General features: G+C 42.1%; 1 protein-coding gene across 1 annotated transcript in view; it reads left to right on the top strand.

Annotated features, from left to right (window-relative positions):
* Positions 1 to 18,733, top strand: part of DYTN (dystrotelin) — a 55,591-nt gene that overhangs the window by 33,890 nt on the left and 2,968 nt on the right. The window contains exons 11-12 of the mRNA XM_040474659.1: positions 12,951 to 13,110; positions 15,517 to 16,021. Of these exons, the coding sequence (XP_040330593.1) occupies positions 12,951 to 13,110; positions 15,517 to 16,021 (665 nt within the window). The remainder of the gene's footprint in view (positions 1 to 12,950; positions 13,111 to 15,516; positions 16,022 to 18,733) is intronic.

The raw sequence follows: 18,733 nt of genomic DNA, 5'->3' as shown, positions 1-18,733 counted from the left end.
TTTTCTGACTTCCTACATGGTTTTATGCTTGGAAAATTTACTGCGTTAAAAAATCAAATGACCCTTCAGCTGTATTTGCTTTAACAGGGCTTGATTTTTTGTTTTTTGGGTTGTTTTGTTGTTGTTGTTGTTGTTGTTGTTGTTTGGCATAATATGGCTTGACTTTTTTCGGCAGTTAAGTAAGATTTAAGTCTACCTGGGTTTTATTTCGATGCATGTTAGAAGGTGAGAGTATTCTCCTGTTCCTACTTTTTTACTTAAATAGGCAATTCTCCCGGCCACTTCCAGTAAAATCAGAACGTGGATATATGACCCGCCCCTTTCCTAACTCCCCCCAGCAGAGGCAGAACTGTCATGATGTGTAATCAGCGTCTGGGGCCGGGTGGTAGATAGGAGGGTCCAGCGCCTTTTCTGCTATCTTCCTGACATCATTGTTATTTTTATTTTTTAAAGTGTTAGCTGTTATTAAACAATTATTCTTCTAGAAAAACTTTAAAACCATTTGTAATATGCCAAATTAGTCATTCGTATTTTGGTTCAATTTGCATTAAACCTCTATTCTGAGGTGCACATATCTGTCAGTAAGGGTTCTATGTAGCTTACTTCTTACCATTCTCCGTTTCCCACTGAGAACACCCTGGGTCTTTTACGTTTGTTGTACTTGTTTTGAATAAAGGCCTTTCCCATCGTACCTTTTTTCTTAATTATTGATAATGGCATATTGGAAAGTTATGGATTTTTGAAGAGTTCTCTTATAAAGAGAAAGCTTTCTGAACTCTCTTAATTATTTCAAATACTAGTTTAGTTTGAATCTCTTGCTTTTAAGTAAACAATCATACAGTTTGGGGAAAAAAGGATATTTTGGTCTCTCTTTCCAATATTTAAACCTCTCATTTCTCTGCATGTCTTCCTGAGAGAATCCAAATCTTCCAGAACAGGACTGAATAATGCAAGAGGTGTGGGACAGCTTATCTCACTAAAAATGGAATGAGATTTAATGGGGCATTTCTCTCATGCTTCTCCATTAACTCTGATGGTGTTCGTTGTTGGATTGAAATTCCTTTTAATGTGAAGGAAGTAATTTTCTTATTCCTTTTACGTTTTTGGCAGGGGGGGGGAGATATGCAATCAGAAATGATTTTGAATCTATTTATTTTAAATCTCTTTTTAAGCCTCATTTGACAGTATCTCATGTTTTCCTTTATTGGGAGAACTGCATTAATAGTCTCTGAGAGTAAACATTCCTGGCATCACTGAAACTAAAAGCTATATCTGTTTGTAGTGGATTGTTCTTTGATTTAACTTAAATTTGATTTGCCTATTTTTTATTTAGAATTGCAACATTTATGGGGCAGCTGGGTGGCTCAGTCGGTTAAACATCTGACTTCAGTCCAGGTCATGATCTCGCGTTTCGTGAGTTTGAGCCCCACGCCAGGCTCTGTGCTGATGGCTCAGAGCCTGGAGCCTGCTTCTGATTCTGTGTCTCCCTCTCTCTCTCTGTCCCTTCCCCTCTCATGCTCTCTCTCTCTTTCTCTCTCTCTCTCTCTCTCAAAAATAAATAAACATTTAAAACAAAATTTTAAACATATATTCTCAAATTAGATAACTACTGGTCAGTCTTTGGCCTCTTTAATATGGTCAATTGCATAGTCTTTCCCGAAGAGTAGAAATGTATCAGGTTAATCTGATGTTTCCAAGTGTGCTGTTTATTTGAAACATTCTTCCCAGCTAAAAACTATGAATTAATGGCTACAGTGGTACACACAATTAATTATAATATAGTCTACATTGTTCTTTGTGGCATGTTTTAGAAGATTCGGTATTAATATCCTTAAGAAGACAACAAACCTATCCTCATTTACATGTAGCTGAGCAACATGAATTTTCTCTTACCTTTTGCTCCCCCAAAAGAGGGAAACGCTCACCACAACAGCATATGCAGCCAGGGAACTGGACTGGCCACTTAGTGGACAAAGTTCAGCTTTGAAGGGACTGTTGCTAAGTCTACATCCTAAAAGTAAGCTGCATTCGACTTTGATGTCTTTAAATTTTGATGTCCAGTGTCCACAGATATGAAGTTTCTGCCCCCAAACTTGCTGGTATAACTTACAGATAAAGATTTCTTCTGCCCATAGGGGCCTCAACATGGCAACTCAGTATCACACAATGTGATGCTATGCAAAAGTAGGGGGGAGGGGAAGGAAAACCAGTACATCCAGGCATAAGGAAAATGCCAGGAAATTTGGAAGGGAAGAGATGAGAGGCAAAGAGAGGTAAAAGAAATAAAATGAAAGAGAAACGTAAAAAAAAAAAAAAAAAATCCAACGTAATTTTTCATCAAAGGAATTAGAAATGCCACATTGGTTGTGTGAGTGTGTGTGAGTGTGTGTGTGTGCGCGCGCGCACGCACGCGCGTTCGTGCACGGTCTGCAAATACTTTCTCCTGTTTTCAATCAGTTGTTTATTTGCTCTCCCAAGTGTGACTCCACTGGTAGGTGTTCCCCTCAATCAGTGTAATCAGTACAGTCTGATCCTAAGGAAGGTTTTCAGAACATTATCTGTAATGTTTTTCAATCACCCAGGAAAAATTAAAGTTCCCATGCTGCAGCGGTGCTGGGGAGAAGTGTGAGCGGAGGCTGGGGCCTGCGACCGCCCAGTGACAGGCAGCCCGTGTGCATGGTAACCATCAGCCCCCGTAGACCCCGCCCTGCAGGCGTAGCAATGCAGAAGGCTGCAGTTACCCGTGTGGGGACACATTAAGCAGCCTCTCCGTCTCCTGCTTCAAGTAAAAGAGGAAGAAAAGCCATTTCCACAACCGAGCCTTTCTTCTACTTTGACATTTCTTTGTTCCAAAGGAGGAAATTTCAAAGAGGTTTTGCTGTTCGGGTTTTCTATCCTTTATTTCACTCTCCTTTTATTCCACCTCACCTCTTTTTCATTTTTATAGTTGCTACAGCCTATCTTACTCATGTAGTACATTTCTTTCTTAGATTAAAAAAAAACATTTTTAATTATACAAATAAGATGAATCTGTTTGCCTTAGAAAAAGTTAAAATATTGCAGAGAAAGGCAAGGTCTTTTTCAACCATAATTCCCATCCCAGGTCAGGTTCCCAGTTCCCCAGAGGTAATCTGTTTGGGCTAGATCTTCGCATTTATTTGCGGTATATCTGTGCATTTCCAAATATGCATACATGCGTGTTCACGTGTGTGTGCGTATGTGTGCACGTGTGTGCCCAAAGTGGGCAAATGGCTACTATCTATTAAACGTAAAACCTGAGAACCCTGCACACATACACGCTCGAGGAGACATTACAGTTTTGTGCACTGCAACATTGCTTACGCTTTCGAAAAACTGGAAACAGCTTGATGCCCTCCAAGTGAGAATGACGAAATAAACCGTAGAACCTTCTCTATGGCTGAACCGTGGTAAGCCCATATGTGCCAACCCGAAACGCTTCTCAACTGCAGAACAACATGTACCACGTGATAACACTGATGTTAATAATATAACGTTCGCGGACTCCAAGGCTATGCGAGGCATGCGGAAGCTATTTGAACATTTGAGTGAAGAGACAGGCCCAGGTCACTCGGAGGGGCCACAGAGTACACGCCAACCAGAGAGTGTGACTCTAAGTCTGTAGTTCAATTCCTTCTTCCTGCCCTTCCCTCTTCCTCTTTCAGGCTGTTCCTGTAGACAAATGTTCCCAAGGTGGCCAGCTCCTCTTCAGTGGGTTTGCAGGAAGGAGATAAGGCCACAGAGTATTGCCACAGCTGCTTATAAGTGTAGAGTAATAAAATCCAATCTCCCATCCAGACGTGCAGGAGCCAAGGGCTGGTACACGGTGCCCCAGGAGGCTGGGCCAGTCTGGGTCAAGTCAGGACTTCTACCTGGGTGCCGTTCAGGGAGCAGAATGTGATATGAGAAGCAAAGTTTGGTGGGAACGTCCTAACTGAGAGCTGAGCTGATCACTATTAATTCAAAGAGCCTCGGTGAATCCAAAGAGAAGCGATGACTCTCAGTACACATCCATGTGGAAAGGGGTGGAAAGATAGGAAAGTTTAAGTAGAAAGTGACAGACCGAGGGGAAAGATTCCTTGAGCCAAGATTCCTTCCCAAGGGGAAGTCAGTGGCCCAACTGCTTTTCATAGATGCCTTTGGGGAAGGAGGTTTTCTGGGCAGCAGCCTAGCTCAGGCAAAGGACTGTTGTAATTTATTTTTAAAACCTAAAAATCTTGTTCATGGTGAAATCCTTTTAAAGAAAAGCATCATGTAAAAATGAGATGGTGAAGTTGCCCTGTGAGCATATGAACATCTGCATCCTTGTATATGAACCTAAACCCAAACACCACTCACTTCTTGAAATACACTGTATTTCATATATGTATGATATACATTATATATATTAGAATACGTACATATCTCATTATCATGTTCCTATGATGAATTGTAAGGAATGTGGGTTAAATTCAAACCAAAAGATAAACACTCACATTCTGTATTTCTTGCTCCTCTAGACTGTGGTCAGCATCAGGAATGAACTGTGGAGAACTCACGAATCCGTTAATGCACTCCACAGGGAGTGGAAACATTTCTACAAAGATATCACCATGTTTTTTTATTATTATTAAGAAGAAATCCCTTAAACAGAGAAATACTAAGCCCAATATGAAGGTAAAAGGAGACTTTGGTTCTATTTGAGTTAAGCAGAACAGAAATCATCGGGCTGGTTCCATTAAGCCTGGGAGATGGGGACAGTGACCAGCATAGGAGAAAAAAGAGAAACTGACACCACTAATGGCTATAATAAGCACAATAGTGTCTAGAAAACTGTCCAGAGTGACTTCTGAGGATATATCTTTGTTGTGTGCTTCAAGTCCCTGGACTGACTCCTTTCTGAAAAACCCATCATAAAGATACATTTGAAACTCCAATTATAATCAAGGATATTAGAGTCAGACTCCCTTTTCATCTGAGTGTGATTGCCGATAAGTGTGAGGGCTCTCCTTCAGAGATGCCCACTTTAGGTGGGAGCCCAAACCAGACCCCAAGACCTCTCCAAGACCTATGGTAATTAGGAATTTCAGAGGTTCTAACACTGAGAAATCTTGTTGCGTTTGCCACCGACAATTTGATTCCTACAAATTCCACCCATATGCCAACTGTGCTGATTAAAGAAGAAGATTGTACTTCATTCTGCCAGTTTTAATTGTACACATACTCCGTAACCGGGACTATTTTAGGCCCGGGGCCTGGGAATATGGCAACAAGCAAACCAGAAGAAAAAAATTTGCCAGAATAAAGAGACAGTAAGACATTATTAAGTAATAGAATAAGTAAGGTATACGTAAAATAACAAGTAAAATATATCGTATGTCATATAATGTGAGTGTCTGGAGGTTTGAAGGCTGGAGACTAAGTCCAAAATCTAAGGCTTTATCAAGCTCCGTAGCAATGAGACAAGCAGAAAGCTAAGAAGACAAATAAGTAGGAAAGGAGATGTGAGGTGCTGGAGGTCGGGTTTTGCAATTTCAAGTAGGGCAGTCCAGGAGCCACTAGGAGAAGTTAAGGTGGCAGAGTAGTAAAGGGACCCTGGGTTTGTCTCATCCCTCAATCACAGCTAGATCAACATCAAACCATTTTGAACACATAGGAAATGGATTGGATGATAAACAGAACAATCTGCATAATTTGAGGGAGAGAACACGGGCAGGTAGTGGTGCAGAGAGGCGACCTAGGGGAGAAAGAGGGAAAGAGAGCAGTGTGTCGGGTTTGCACAAGAAAGCACTCCACCCCCAAGCCCCGGAAAGCGGCTAGAAAGAAAGAGTGAAAACGGGCACAGAGGACTGTGCAAGAAACCTGTTCGCCCAAACCACTGACGGGAGTGGGGAGGAAGGAGACGGATTCAGTACTGCCAGTTTTTTATAAACGGCAGAGTACAGAGTTTGAAACTTCAGAGGTCAGCTGTAGTGTGTTCTGAGGATCCCCTGGGTCGCACAGGTAGCAGTGGTTCCCCGTGCATTTAGTAGAGGTGCTACAGCCTCTCCGTGGGCAAAAGATCCCGCGGGTGCCATGGAGCCACCAAGATCACCAGTATAGGTTGTAATAATTCCATTTTCATTCATGATTTTATCTATTTGGGTCATCTCTCTTTTCTTTTTGAGAAGCCTGGCTAGTGGTTTATCAATTTTGTTTATTTTTTCAAAAAACCAACTCTTGGTTTCGTGGATCTGCTCTACAGTTTTTTAAGATTCTATATTGTTTATTTCTGCTCTGATCTTCATTATTTCTCTTCATCTGCTGGGTTTAGGCTGTCTTTGCTGTTCTGCTTCTATTTCCTTTAGGTGTGCTGTTAGATTTTGTATTTGGGATTTTTCTTGTTTCTTGAGATAGGCCTGGATTGCAATGTATTTTCCTCTCAGGACTGCCTTCACTGCAGCCCAAAGCATTTGGATTGTTGTATTTTCATTTTCGTTTGTTTCCATATATTTTTTAATTTCTTCTCTAATTGCCTGGTTGACCCACTCATTCTTTAATAGGGTGTTCTTTGACCTCCATGCTTTTGGAGGTTTTCCAGACTTTTTCCTGTGGTTGATTTCAAGCTTCATAGCATTGTGGTCTGAAAGTATGCATGGTATGATCTCAGTTCTTGTATACTTATGAAGGGCTGTTTTGTGACCCAGTATATGATCTATCTTGGAGAATGTTGCATGTGCACTCGAGAAGAAAGTATATTCTGTTGCTTTGGGATGCAGAGTTCTAAATATATCTGTCAAGTCCATCTGATCCAGTGTATCATTCAGGGCCCTTGTTTCTTTATTGACCGTGTGTCTAGATGATCCATCTATTTCTGTAAGTGGCGTGTTAAAGTCCCCTGCAATTACCACATTCTTATCAATAAGGTTGCTTGTGTTTGTGAGTAATTGTTTTATATATTTGGGGCTCCTGTATTCGGCGCATAGACATTTATAATTGTTAGCTCTTCCTGATGGATAGACCCTGTGATTATTATATAATGCCCTTCTTCATCTCTTGTTACAACCTTTAATTTAAAGTCTAGTTTGTCTGATATAAGTATGGCCACTCCAGCTTTCTTTTGACTTCCAGTAGCATGATAAATAGTTCTCCATCCCCTCACTCTCAATCTAAAGGTGTCCTCAGGTCTAAAATGAGTCTCTTGTAGACAGCAAATAGATGGGTCTTGTTTTTTTTATCCATTCTGATACCCTATGTCTTTTGGTTGGCACATTTAATCCATTTACGTTCAATGTTGTTATAGAAAGATATGGGTTTAGAGTCATCGTGATGTCTGTAGGTTTCATGCTTGTAGCGATGTCTCTGGTACTTTGTCTCACAGGATCCCCCTTAGGATCTCTTGTAGGGCTGGCTTAGTGGTGACGAATTCCTTCAGTTTTTGTTTGTTTGGGAAGACCTTTATCTCTCCTTCTATTCTAAATGACAGACTTGCTGGATAAAGGATTCTCGGCTGCATATTTTTTCTGTTCATCACATTGAAGATCTCCTGCCATTCCTTTCTGGCCTGCCAAGTTTCAGTAGAGAGATCAGTCACGAGTCTTATAGGTCTCCCTTTATACGTTAGAGCGTTTGTATCCCTAGCTGCTTTCAGAATTTTCTCTTTATCCTTGTATTTTGCCAATTTCACTATGATATGTTGTGCAGAAGATCAATTCAAGTTACGTCTGAAGGGAGTTCTCTGTGCCTCTTGGATTTCAATGCCTGTTTCCTTCCCCAGATCAGGGAAGTTCTCAGCTATTTCTTCAAGTACACCTTCAGCACCTTTCCGTCTCTCTTCCTCCTCTGGAATACCAATTATGTGTAGATTATTTCTTTTTAGTGCATCACTTAGTTCTCTAATTTTCCCCTCATACTCCTGGATTTTTTTATCTCTCTTTTTCTCAGCTTCCTCTTTTTCCATAACTTTATCTTCTAGTTCACCTATTCTCTCCTCTGCCTCTTCGATCCAAGCTGTGGTTGTTTCCATTTTATTTTGCAGCTCGTTTATAGCATTTTTTAGCTCCTCCTGACTGTTCCTTAGTCCCATGATCTCTGTAGCAATAGATTCTCTGCTGTCCTCTATACTGTTTTCAAGCCCAGCAATTAATTTTATGACTATTATTCTAAATTCACTTTCTGTTATATTGTCTAAGTCCTTTTTGATCAGTTCGTTAGCTGTTGTTACTTCCTGGAGATTCTTTTGAGGGGAATTCTTTAGTTTCGTCATTTTGTTTAGTCCCTGGGGTGGTGCGGGACTGCGGGGCACTTCCCCTGTGCTGTCTTGAATAACTCGCGTTGGTGGGCGGGGCCGCAGTCAGACCTGATGTCTGCCTCCAGCCTACCGCTGGGGCACCATCGGACTGGTGTGTACCTTCTCTTCCCCTCTCCTCGGGGCGGGATTCACTGTGGGGTGGTGTGGCCCGTCTGGGCTCCTTGCACACTGCCAGGCTGTGGTGCTGGGGATCTGGCATATTAGCTGGGGTGGATGGGCAAGGTGCACAGGGGCGGGAGGGGTAGGCTCAGCTCGCTTACCCTTCGGAGATCTGCTTCGGGAGGGGCCCTGTGGCACCGGGAGGGAGTCAGGCCTGCCGCCGGAGGTGTGGGTCCGCAGAAGCACAGCACTGGGTGTTTTCGTGGTGCAAGCAAGTTCCCTGGCAGGAACTGGTTCCCTTTGGGATTTTGGCTGGGGAATGGGTGAGGGAGATGGCACTGGCGAGCGCCTTTGTTCCCTGCCAAGCTGCGCTCTGTCATCCGGCGCCCAACAACTTTCCCTCCCATTCTCCTCCAGCCCTCCCGTTCTCCGAGCAGAGCTGTTAACTTATAACCTTCCAGATGTTAAGTCCCGCTTGCTGTCAGAACACACTCCGCCTGGCCCCTCCGCTTTTGCAAGCCAGACTTGTGGGGTCTGCTATGCCAGTGGGCCACCCCTCCACTCCGGCTCCCTCCTGCCAGTCCGTGGAGCGCGCACCGCCTCTCCGCCCTTCTTACCCTCTTCCGTGGGCCTCTCGTCTGCGCTTGGCTCGGGAGACTCCGTTCTGCTAGTCTTCTGGTGGTTTTCTGGGTTATTTAGGCAGGTGTAGGTGGAATCTAAGTGATCAGTAGGACGCGGTGAGCCCAGCGTCCTCCTACACCGCCATCTTCCCTCCGATCTAGCCAAGGTCACCAGTATAGGAACAAAGATGCCAGCTGCGGGCAGCAAACCCTAGCCCCAGCCGGGTGTTGTGATTTACCATAAATTCTGATCTGTTGCCACCGCGCAGGAACATGACTATTTCTTGGGACAAGCGGCACCAGCCACAATGCCAGGAGACCCTCCCACAGAAGATCACTGTGGGTCTAACCAGCTGGAGTCTCTAAATGGTGGGATTTTGAGGGGCGCCTGGGTGGCGCAGTCGGTTAAGCGTCCGACTTCAGCCAGGTCACGATCTCGCGGTCCGTGAGTTCGAGCCCCGCGTCGGGCTCTGGGCTGATGGCTCAGAGCCTGGAGCCTGTTTCCGATTCTGTGTCTCCCTCTCTCTCTGCCCCTCGCCCGTTCATGCTCTGTCTCTCTCTGTCCCAAAAATAAATAAACGTTGGAAAAAAAAAATTAAAAAAAAAAAATAAATGGTGGGATTTTGAAACACAGCCAGGCCTGAGATAAAAATTTTGGAGAGAGGCACCGCCTGGTAGGCAAACAGCTTGGACATAGACAGGGGGCAGATGGGGAGCTGGCAGAAATGGGGACACAGGAGGGGTGACTGATCGCATGCCTGTGAGAGTGTGAACTTCCTGCTCTGGAGACTAGAGAGAATGGTGAAGGCGTTTTCGCTATTAGCCCACCAACAGTGATTGACCCCAGTGCGCTATACAGTGCCACCAAGTGGAGAATGGAGCCATTACACCAAGCCCTGCCCAGCTGTGACCTCCAGACACCTCTCGGCTAAGCAAGTGGGTTTGAGAACTGAGAACCGTAGAGGCAGGCCCCTCCCTTAGAAGACCAGCCTAGATCCCTTCCACGAGTTCAGTCTACTGACCATAGATTCCTGCAAAGTTTCAGCTCTAGGGGAAACTGGATCTAGCTTCATTTGGGTGTTTTGTTTGTTTGTTTTTTGTTGTTGCTGCTGCTTCTGTTTTTTTTTTTTTCTATTGTTTTTCTTTTCTTTTATTTCTTGGATACAGAAAGAGCAAAATTGTTTTATTTTTTATTTTTTAATTTTTAATTTTTTTCTCTCTTCTTTTCTCTTTTTTCTATCAAGCTTCTCTTAACAAGCAGACCAAAACACACCTACGAGCTAGCTTCCCTTATTTTATGTTTTCAGGTTTTCAATTTTTATTTTATTTTATTCTATTATTATTATTATTATGTTTCCCCCCCAAAATGACAATATGGAGGAATTTACCTCTAAAGAAAGAAAAGGAAGACATGACAGCCAAGGATTTAATCAATGCAGACATAAGTAAGATGCCAAACTAGAGTTTAAAACAACAGTTATAAGGATACTACCTGTGATTGAAAAAAGCATAGAAATCACCAGAGAATCCCTTTCTGCAGAGATAAAAGAACTAAAATCTAATCAGGCCAAAATTAAAAATTCTATAACTGAGATGCAAACCCACACAGAGGCCATAAAAATGAGGATGGATGAGGCAGAGGAGTGAATTTTTGGTATAGAAGTAAAATTATGGAAATAATGAAGCTGAAAAGAAGGGGAAAACACAGGTCAGTGGTCATGAAGGTAGCCTAAAGGAACTCAGCAATTTATTAAAATGTACTAACATTCAAATCACAGGTGTCCCAGAAGATGAAGTGAGAAAAAAGGGGCAGAAGATTTATGTGAGCAAGTTATAACTGAAAACTTCCCTAATCTGGGGAAAGCCACAGACATCAAAATCCAAGAAGCACAGAGAACTCCCATTAAACTCAAAAAAAGCCAGCCATCACCAAGATATATCATAGTCAAATTCACAAAATAGACAAGGAAAGAAAGCAGCAGGGGGTGGGGGGAAGTCCCTAACCTACAAGGGAAGACAGATCAGGTCAGTTCACAGCAGATCTGTCCACAGAAACTCGGCAGACCAGAAAAGAGTGGCAAGATATATCAAACATGCTGAATCAGAAAAAATGTGCAGCCAAGAATTCTTTATCCAGCAAGGCTGTCATTCAAAATAGAAAGAGAAATAGAGAGTTCCCCAGACAAATAAAAATGAAAGGCATTTGTGACCACTAAACCAGTCTTACAAGAAATTTTAAGGGGCACTCTTTGAGTGGAGAAAAAAAAAAGACCAAAAGCAACAAAGACTAGAAAGGACCAGAGATCATCACCAGAAACACCAACACTACAGATAACACAAAGACACTAAATTCATGTTTCAATAATCACCGTGAATGTAAATGGACTAAAGGCTCCAGTCAAAAGACATAGGATATCAGAATGGATTAAAAAATAAGATTCATCTATATGCTGCCTACGAGAGACTCATTTCAGTAAAGACACCTGCAGACTGAAAGTAAGGGGATGGAGAACCATCTATCACGCTAGTGGACATCAAAAGAAAGCCAAAGTAGCAATGCTTATATCAGACAAACTAGATTTTAAAACAAACCCTGTAACAAGAGATGAAGAAGGGCATTATATCATAATTTAGAGGCCCACCAAGAAGATCTAACAATTGTAAATATTTATGCCCCTAACTTCATGAACCCAAATATCTAAATCAATTAATCACAAACATAAAGAAACTCATTGATAGGGGACTTTAACGCTCCTCTTACACTAATGGATACATCATCTAAGCAGAAAATCAACAAGGAAACAATAGCTTTGAATGACACACTGGACCGGATGGACTTAACAGAGACATTCAGAACATTTCATCAAGTAAGGCAGTCAGGGATGGCCTCACTAAAAATGCAATGTTGAGCAATGACTGTGAGAGGGTGAGGAGAGGAAGGAGGGCTCCAGGCAGAAGGACCAAAAGGGAAGACTGGTGTGTTGAGAGTAGCCAAGAGCTCTGTGTGGCTGGCAGTGAGTGAGCCAGAGGGGAAGCAGAGGGAGGCCAAAGAGGAAAGGGGGCTCTTGGCCAACTGCTGGGCCTTGTCTGCCTCTGAGGGACTTTGGCTTATTCTAAACGAGGAAGGAGACCCTTGGAGGATTTTGAGTGGAGGAGTGACATGATCTGGAATTGCCCTGGGGCACCTGGGTGGCTCAGTCGGTTAAGCGTCCGACTTCAGCTCAGGTCACGATCTCGCGGTCCGTGAGTTCAAGCCCCGCGTCGGGCTCTGTGCTGACTGCTCAGAGCCTGGAGCCTGTTTCCGATTCTGTGTCTCCCTCTCTCTCTCACCCTCCCCGTTCATGCTCTGTCTCTCTCTGTCTCAAAAATAAATAAATGTTAAAAAAAATTTTTTTTTTAAAAATAAAAGAATTGCCCTGACTGCCTGGTTCTTTCTTAAACCCATGAACAACTGCATTTAGGAAGAGGAACCAAAACAGACCCACAATTCATGAATTGCCTGCCTCGTTGTCCCCTCCCTGTCCTGGTCCTTCCCTGCCCTGCTAGGTGTTTAGCCATGACATGTATACTGTCCTTCTAAATGGAGTGATTCCAGACAAAAGGATAATGAATAAGGTCAAATTTCAAATGCAACTAGCTAGTGAAGGTATGCTGTCAAAAGCAATCCATAACACGCATGATGAGTTTTCTAAAACACCTCTAATGCCAATGAAATTCTTAATGGAATTGTGTGTATATATAAGAGACGTAAAAGGCAGTGGTATATGGTGACCATATAGTCAAACAGTATAAAACAGCATTGATCAAGGTTAAGTAATAGTCAAGGCACAGGCTCCTCCAGTATCTTTTCCCACAGAGAGGACTCACGGTACATCTTGCTAGGGCTCTGGTGAGTGTGCTGGCCTCTTGCCCTTCCTACTCACACAAACCTGTCCTCTTTGCAGAGTCCTTAAAAAACAGTTAAACCGATACAAAGACAAGTTGCAAGCCATATATGCCGCCCAGAAAGAAAAAAGTTGCCGATTTGAAACAAAGATTCACCAACTCACGGCCAACCAGGATAGTCTGTGGACCCAGCTACAGCAGATGGGGCAGCATCTACAGGTAGGCAGTGTGGGAGATGCCATCTGGACCGTCCAGAAATCTGACCTCAAATCCTCTGGTCAGTGGAGGGACTTCTGCCTGAAGCTTCTCACCTCACTCTGATCAACCTCTTCTCTTTCCTGCCTCCTCTCTCCATTCCCTCACTCCTCCCACTCTTTATCTTCCAGACTGTGTCCTTCCCCTTCCTGAAGGCAATGCCATTGGGAGAATTGGTGGCTGGTGTGGTTATCAGTGCCATTTAGAAACTATAGATCTAGAGCAAAGTGGTCCTTTACAGCACTGATTAGCCTTTTGGTCTCTGCATCCTTTTTACATTCTTAAAAAAAATTTGAGGATCCCAAGGAGCTTTTGTAGGTTGTATCTATTGCTCTTTACCATGATCAAAAATAAAAGCGAGAGGTGGCTTAAAAGTTTATTACTGAATTAAAAAATGTAGTAAACCCATTACATAGGGAACAATTTTAAATAGTAACTATATATTTTAAAAAAAACCTTAGAATAGTGGCATTGTTTCACATTTTTAAACAAATTTCTTTATCTGGCTTAATAAAAAGACATGCCATGGGGCGCCTGGGTGGGTCAGTTCGTTAAGCGTCTGACATCAGCTCAGGGCATGATCTCATGGTTCAAGGGTTCGAGCCCTGTGTCAGGCTCTGTGCTGATAGTGCAGAGCCGGGAGCCTGCTTCAGATTCTATTCTGTGTCTCCCTCTGTCTCTCTCTCTGCCCCTCACCATCTCACACTCTGTTTCTCTCGTTCTCTCTCTCTCTCTCACTCTCTCTCTCTCTCTGTCAAAAGTAAACATTAAAAAAATGTAAATAAACATTAAATTTTTTTAATTAAATAAATAAGTAAGTAAACAAATAAATAGAAGACATGACTTCACTGCTTCATTCAAGATGTTTTATTGAAGTATATGAAGATATCTGGTCTTATAGAGATTTGCAGTTGAAAAAGAGAAAAATGTTTGAATAAAGTCTTTTCAAATCATTAGAGATCTTTTTTTTGTTGTTGGAAGTGCACCGAAACACAAGTGATTGTTTCTTAAAGGAGAGTTGCAACCTTGAATCTGAAACCATCGCTCTCTCACTCTTGTTTCTTTAAAATACAATGTTGTGATGTGCTCTTCAAATGAAGCCTCTACCCATGCATGATATTGGAGCACGATACACTGGTAATTTGGAAGTTCGCTGAGCTAAGCCAAACTTCTTGCCTCCCGTTATACAATACCCACCCTTCCTCCTCCACCCCCCCTCCCCCCTCCAAATCACATTCATTAATACCACCATTAAGCTCATCGGGAAAGTCTGTCCGAGTTGGAAAGGTATCATGCACATGGTGGTAGATCCGAGTTTTCTAAAATCTGGTTTCTGCTACAAGCCTCACCTGTTGAAATTGACAATACATACTGTGAATTGCTTCCTTACTGTGACAATCTCACTTCACCTAGTTTTGGAAAACGTTTGCCAGACTTCCAAGTCTGCATAACAGTCTGCAAGTCCATCCTTTCACCCAAAAGGCAACTTTTGTGTTTCAGTAACATTAGAAGTATTTTGCACATTTCATCCTACACCATACATGTCATACATGTATTCTACAAAATACATGTCATCATGTACATTTTTCATCCTACAAAATACATGTCATAACTAAGAAAACTGAAAATGTTTGTTATACCACCAAGGATATTTTTATTTTATATTTATTTATTTATTTATTTATTTATTTATTTTAGCTGCGAGAGCATAATTGTGAAGAACACTACTGACTAGTAGCACTCTTTGGTGCTGCCTTGATTTTTACCAAGGCACCAACGGTGTTAGCCTTACTTACTTTAGCCTTACTTTTGACTCTGTACCCTCGGGGTAAATGTCAACACAGTGAACAGGCAAATAATATCTAAGTATCATCGGGCAAATCATTTTGACCTCACAGACCTCTAAGAAGGTCTTAGGGACTTCCAAGAATCTGTGGACCACACTTTGGGAATTGTACTTTATAGGGTGCACACCCCCTAGATTCTATACCCATGGCTTATTATAAGCCCCCCAACATACCTAGCTAGATGGATCATTATGAACGTGTTTTATTGTAATACATTTTAGCTACAATTCAAGGTATCCTGATGTTCTCAGAAATTCCTTATGATAGTTTTAGAACCTGAACATTTAGGACCTAGAATTTTCCCAAGTTCTTGTGATATTTTAGAATCTGAACTGCTGTCCTTTTTGTAGCTGGTTTTAGAGGGACATTGAATTAACAGCATAAAATAAAATCAATAATAAATGATTTGGAAAAGAGAAAAAAAATCTTGCATTAAAATTTCCGATTAGGAGATTAAAACGTAATGTATTTATGAAAAGGGTACGATAAAGGTTGATTTCTTCATGAAGTTTTCTTTACCCAGGCAATGTTGCAGCCACTCCACCCTTCATCTTCTTCCTGTCAAAATACGATTTCCAAGGGTGACCACGGAAAGGATGGAAGGTTTTGGAGGGGAGGAGATTCTTCCCAGGTCACAAATGCCACTGAAGCCTGTTCAGAATGGGAACCTCTCGCTTACCCAACCATGATTGACAAAAGTCACCAAAGTCAAGCAAATGCAGAGCGTGCTGTACCAAATTCAGAATCCCCAGAGGCCCTTTTGCCGCTGAAGTCAACACAAAACAGCAGGGCACAAAGCCAAGCACCAAAGACCTCAAAGGAAATCTTTAGCTCCTTACCCGGTTCTCAGGAAGGATCGCTGCAGGACACCCCCCATATGGCTCCTGAAATGAGCAGTCATGCTCTGGCAACTGCAGACAGGAAAGAGATGCCTAACATCCAGGAGGGAAAGGATGAGCTAGAGGAAAAGGAACTGCAAGAACTGTTGTCAAAACTTACAGATGCCCTCACTCTAGAAGTGCCACCAGGTAAGATTTTCACAATCATTGGAGAAAGTTAATGGCCAAGGATTCAGGCTGCCTTTTTTAAAAGAAAAAAAATTTTGTAATGTTTATTTTTGAGACAGAGGGAGACAGAGCGCGAGTGGGGGAGGGGCAGAGAGAGGGAGACACAGAATCCGAAGCAGGCTCCAGGCTCTGAGCTGTCAGCACAGAACCCGACGTGGGGCTTGAGCCCACGAACTGTGAGATCATGACCTGAGCCGAAGTAGGACACTTAACCGACTGAGCCACCCAGGCGCCCTCAGGCTGCCTTTTATTTTATAACATTATCTCAACAGCTACAATTCATCTAGTGAGTAAGAGTCAGAGTTGTGAATCGTTTGGACATCAGTAGCATCTCTGAACTTGAGGTCTAGAGTTGCCCAATTTACAAGGTTTTTGTGAGCACTAAAGGTGATAGACCGTAAGAGATTTTACTATAGCGTCTGGCACAATCCTAGCATTCCATAATAGTAAATAGCTACAAACACTTTAGAAATAAGCAGCTTTCATAGCTAAACTGGAGAAACAAAAGCAAAAAATAAAAACGATACGAAGATGTCAAAGACCAAAAGACTCTCCTAGAAGAGAAGCCAAGTTTTTACGTGAAATTTAAATTAGAAAGCATTTCCATTATAAAGTATTAAATTATAGAAGAGAAGTAAATAACAAAAAATAGATAATTTTGTTATTGCTCTTGTTATTATCAACAGTACTGCCACAAATATAATTGGGCAGCCTGACGTTACCATTTAAAAATGGGGGTAAGCGCCTGGGTGGCGCAGTCGGTTAAGCATCCGACTTCAGCCAGGTCACAATCTCACGGTCCATGAGTTCGAGCCCCGCGTCGGGCTCTGGGCTGATGGCTCGGAGCCTGGAGCCTGTTTCCGATTCTGTGTCTCCCTCTCTCTCTGCCCCTCCCCTGTTCATGCTCTGTCTCTCTCTGTCCCAAAAATAAATAAAAATTAAAAAAAAAAATGGGGGTAATAATAAAGCATAAGAGACTCTTAAAAACTGAGAACAAACTGAGGGTTGATGGGGGGTGGGAGGGAGGGGAGGGTGGGTGATGGGTATTGAGGAGGGCACCTTTTGGGATGAGCACTGGGTGTTGTATGGAAACCAATTTGACAATAAACTACATATATTGGAAAAAAATTAAATAAATAAATAAATAAATAAATAAATGAGGGTAATAATGATGTTCTTCCAGAAGACAATTGATTAAGTTTCTACAATGTAAGTAGTACCATCATTATCATCATCTTCTTCATAAGCTATGACTCCTTGCTAAATTCTGAAGGCTCTTTTTAAAAAATCTTGAGGGGCGCCTGGGTGGCGCAGTTGGTTAAGCGTCCGACTTCAGCCAGGTCGCGATCTCGCGGTCCGTGAGTTCGAGCCCCGCGTCGGGCTCTGGGCTGATGGCTCGGAGCCTGGAGCCTGCTTCCATTCTGTGTCTCCCTCTCTCTCTGCCCCTCCCCCGTTCATGCTCTGTCTCTCTCTGTCCCAAAAATAAATAAACGTTGACAAAAAAAAATTTTTTTTAAATAAAAAATAAAAAATCTTGAAAAAAATAATAAAAAATAAAAATCTTTTTGAAAATTCAGTTAAAATTTAGCTTAAAATTTTAATTTTAAAATTTAAAAGGCTCTCTACTATAGTTATTTCTTCTGTTTTGGCCTGGTGCCATCTTATTTATAGCGTTTTGTTGCCTTAATATTATCCCTATATCTATATCCATGTCCTTTTTGAAAGCCTAAGATCTTTTGTGTTTGAGTGACCATCTAGAGATGTGTGAGGAGGACTTCTCAAAATATTTCTGAATCGGCGTGTGAGTTTTTTAGAGCTGCCATAACAAAGCACCTACCACAGACTGGGTAGCTCAAACGTCACAAATTAATTTTCTCACAGGCCTGAAGGCTGAAGTCTGAGATCAAGGTATCCCTCTGTGGGCATCCCTATCCAAATTTGCTCTTTTTATAAAGACACTGCTCCTATTGGATTAGGATCTGCCCGTATAACTTCATTTTAATTTAATTAACTCTTTAAAGAAGCTGTTTCCAAATATATTCACACTCTGAGGTCCTGGGGTTAGGACACCCACATATGAATTTGGGAAGAGACACAATCCAACCCATAACAGTCGGTGAGCTGGAAAATCAGTACATCATAATGTCGGTCGTATACTGAAGTTGGTAGAAACAAGTCAGTAAAGTAATTATTTGGTGATTCTGAAAATCTCCGCTGTGAGAAGAGTTGGAGTTATAATCCTTGCATTAGAGAACACACGATTACCAAGATGCCCAAAGCATGCTCAGACGGCCTGAGATAAAGACAGGATGAGAACTCCTTGTGCTTGATTCTGAGGCCGGCACAAGATTCCACCCACTGTGTTTCCACTTTAACTTCATTGGGGTCATGACGAGTACTCAAAGCAAAGTCAACATCCACTTGAAGGTTTCAGGAAAATTTCACGTAAAAATTTGCCTTTTATTCTAGAAAAATCTTCCAGTCTTTGATATCTTCATCTCATTTTTATTTTTTGTTTTGTTTCTCCAACTGAACTTATTAGGGCTGTTGATTCCTCATAGCCCTTGCAAATGTAGCAGGCTGGGTTGCACGTTCCGGATCACTAATAAGCTAGGTCTAGTACACACATTGGGAAGACATTATCCCAACACTTGTGCAGTTTGATACCTAAAA

The sequence above is a fragment of the Herpailurus yagouaroundi genome, unplaced genomic scaffold, assembly GCF_014898765.1.
Source record: "Herpailurus yagouaroundi ecotype Mexico unplaced genomic scaffold, PumYag 140, whole genome shotgun sequence".
Taxonomy (NCBI): domain Eukaryota; kingdom Metazoa; phylum Chordata; class Mammalia; order Carnivora; family Felidae; genus Herpailurus; species Herpailurus yagouaroundi.
The sequence above is the reverse complement of the archived record's forward strand: the minus strand, read 5'-3'. Positions and strand labels throughout refer to the sequence as shown.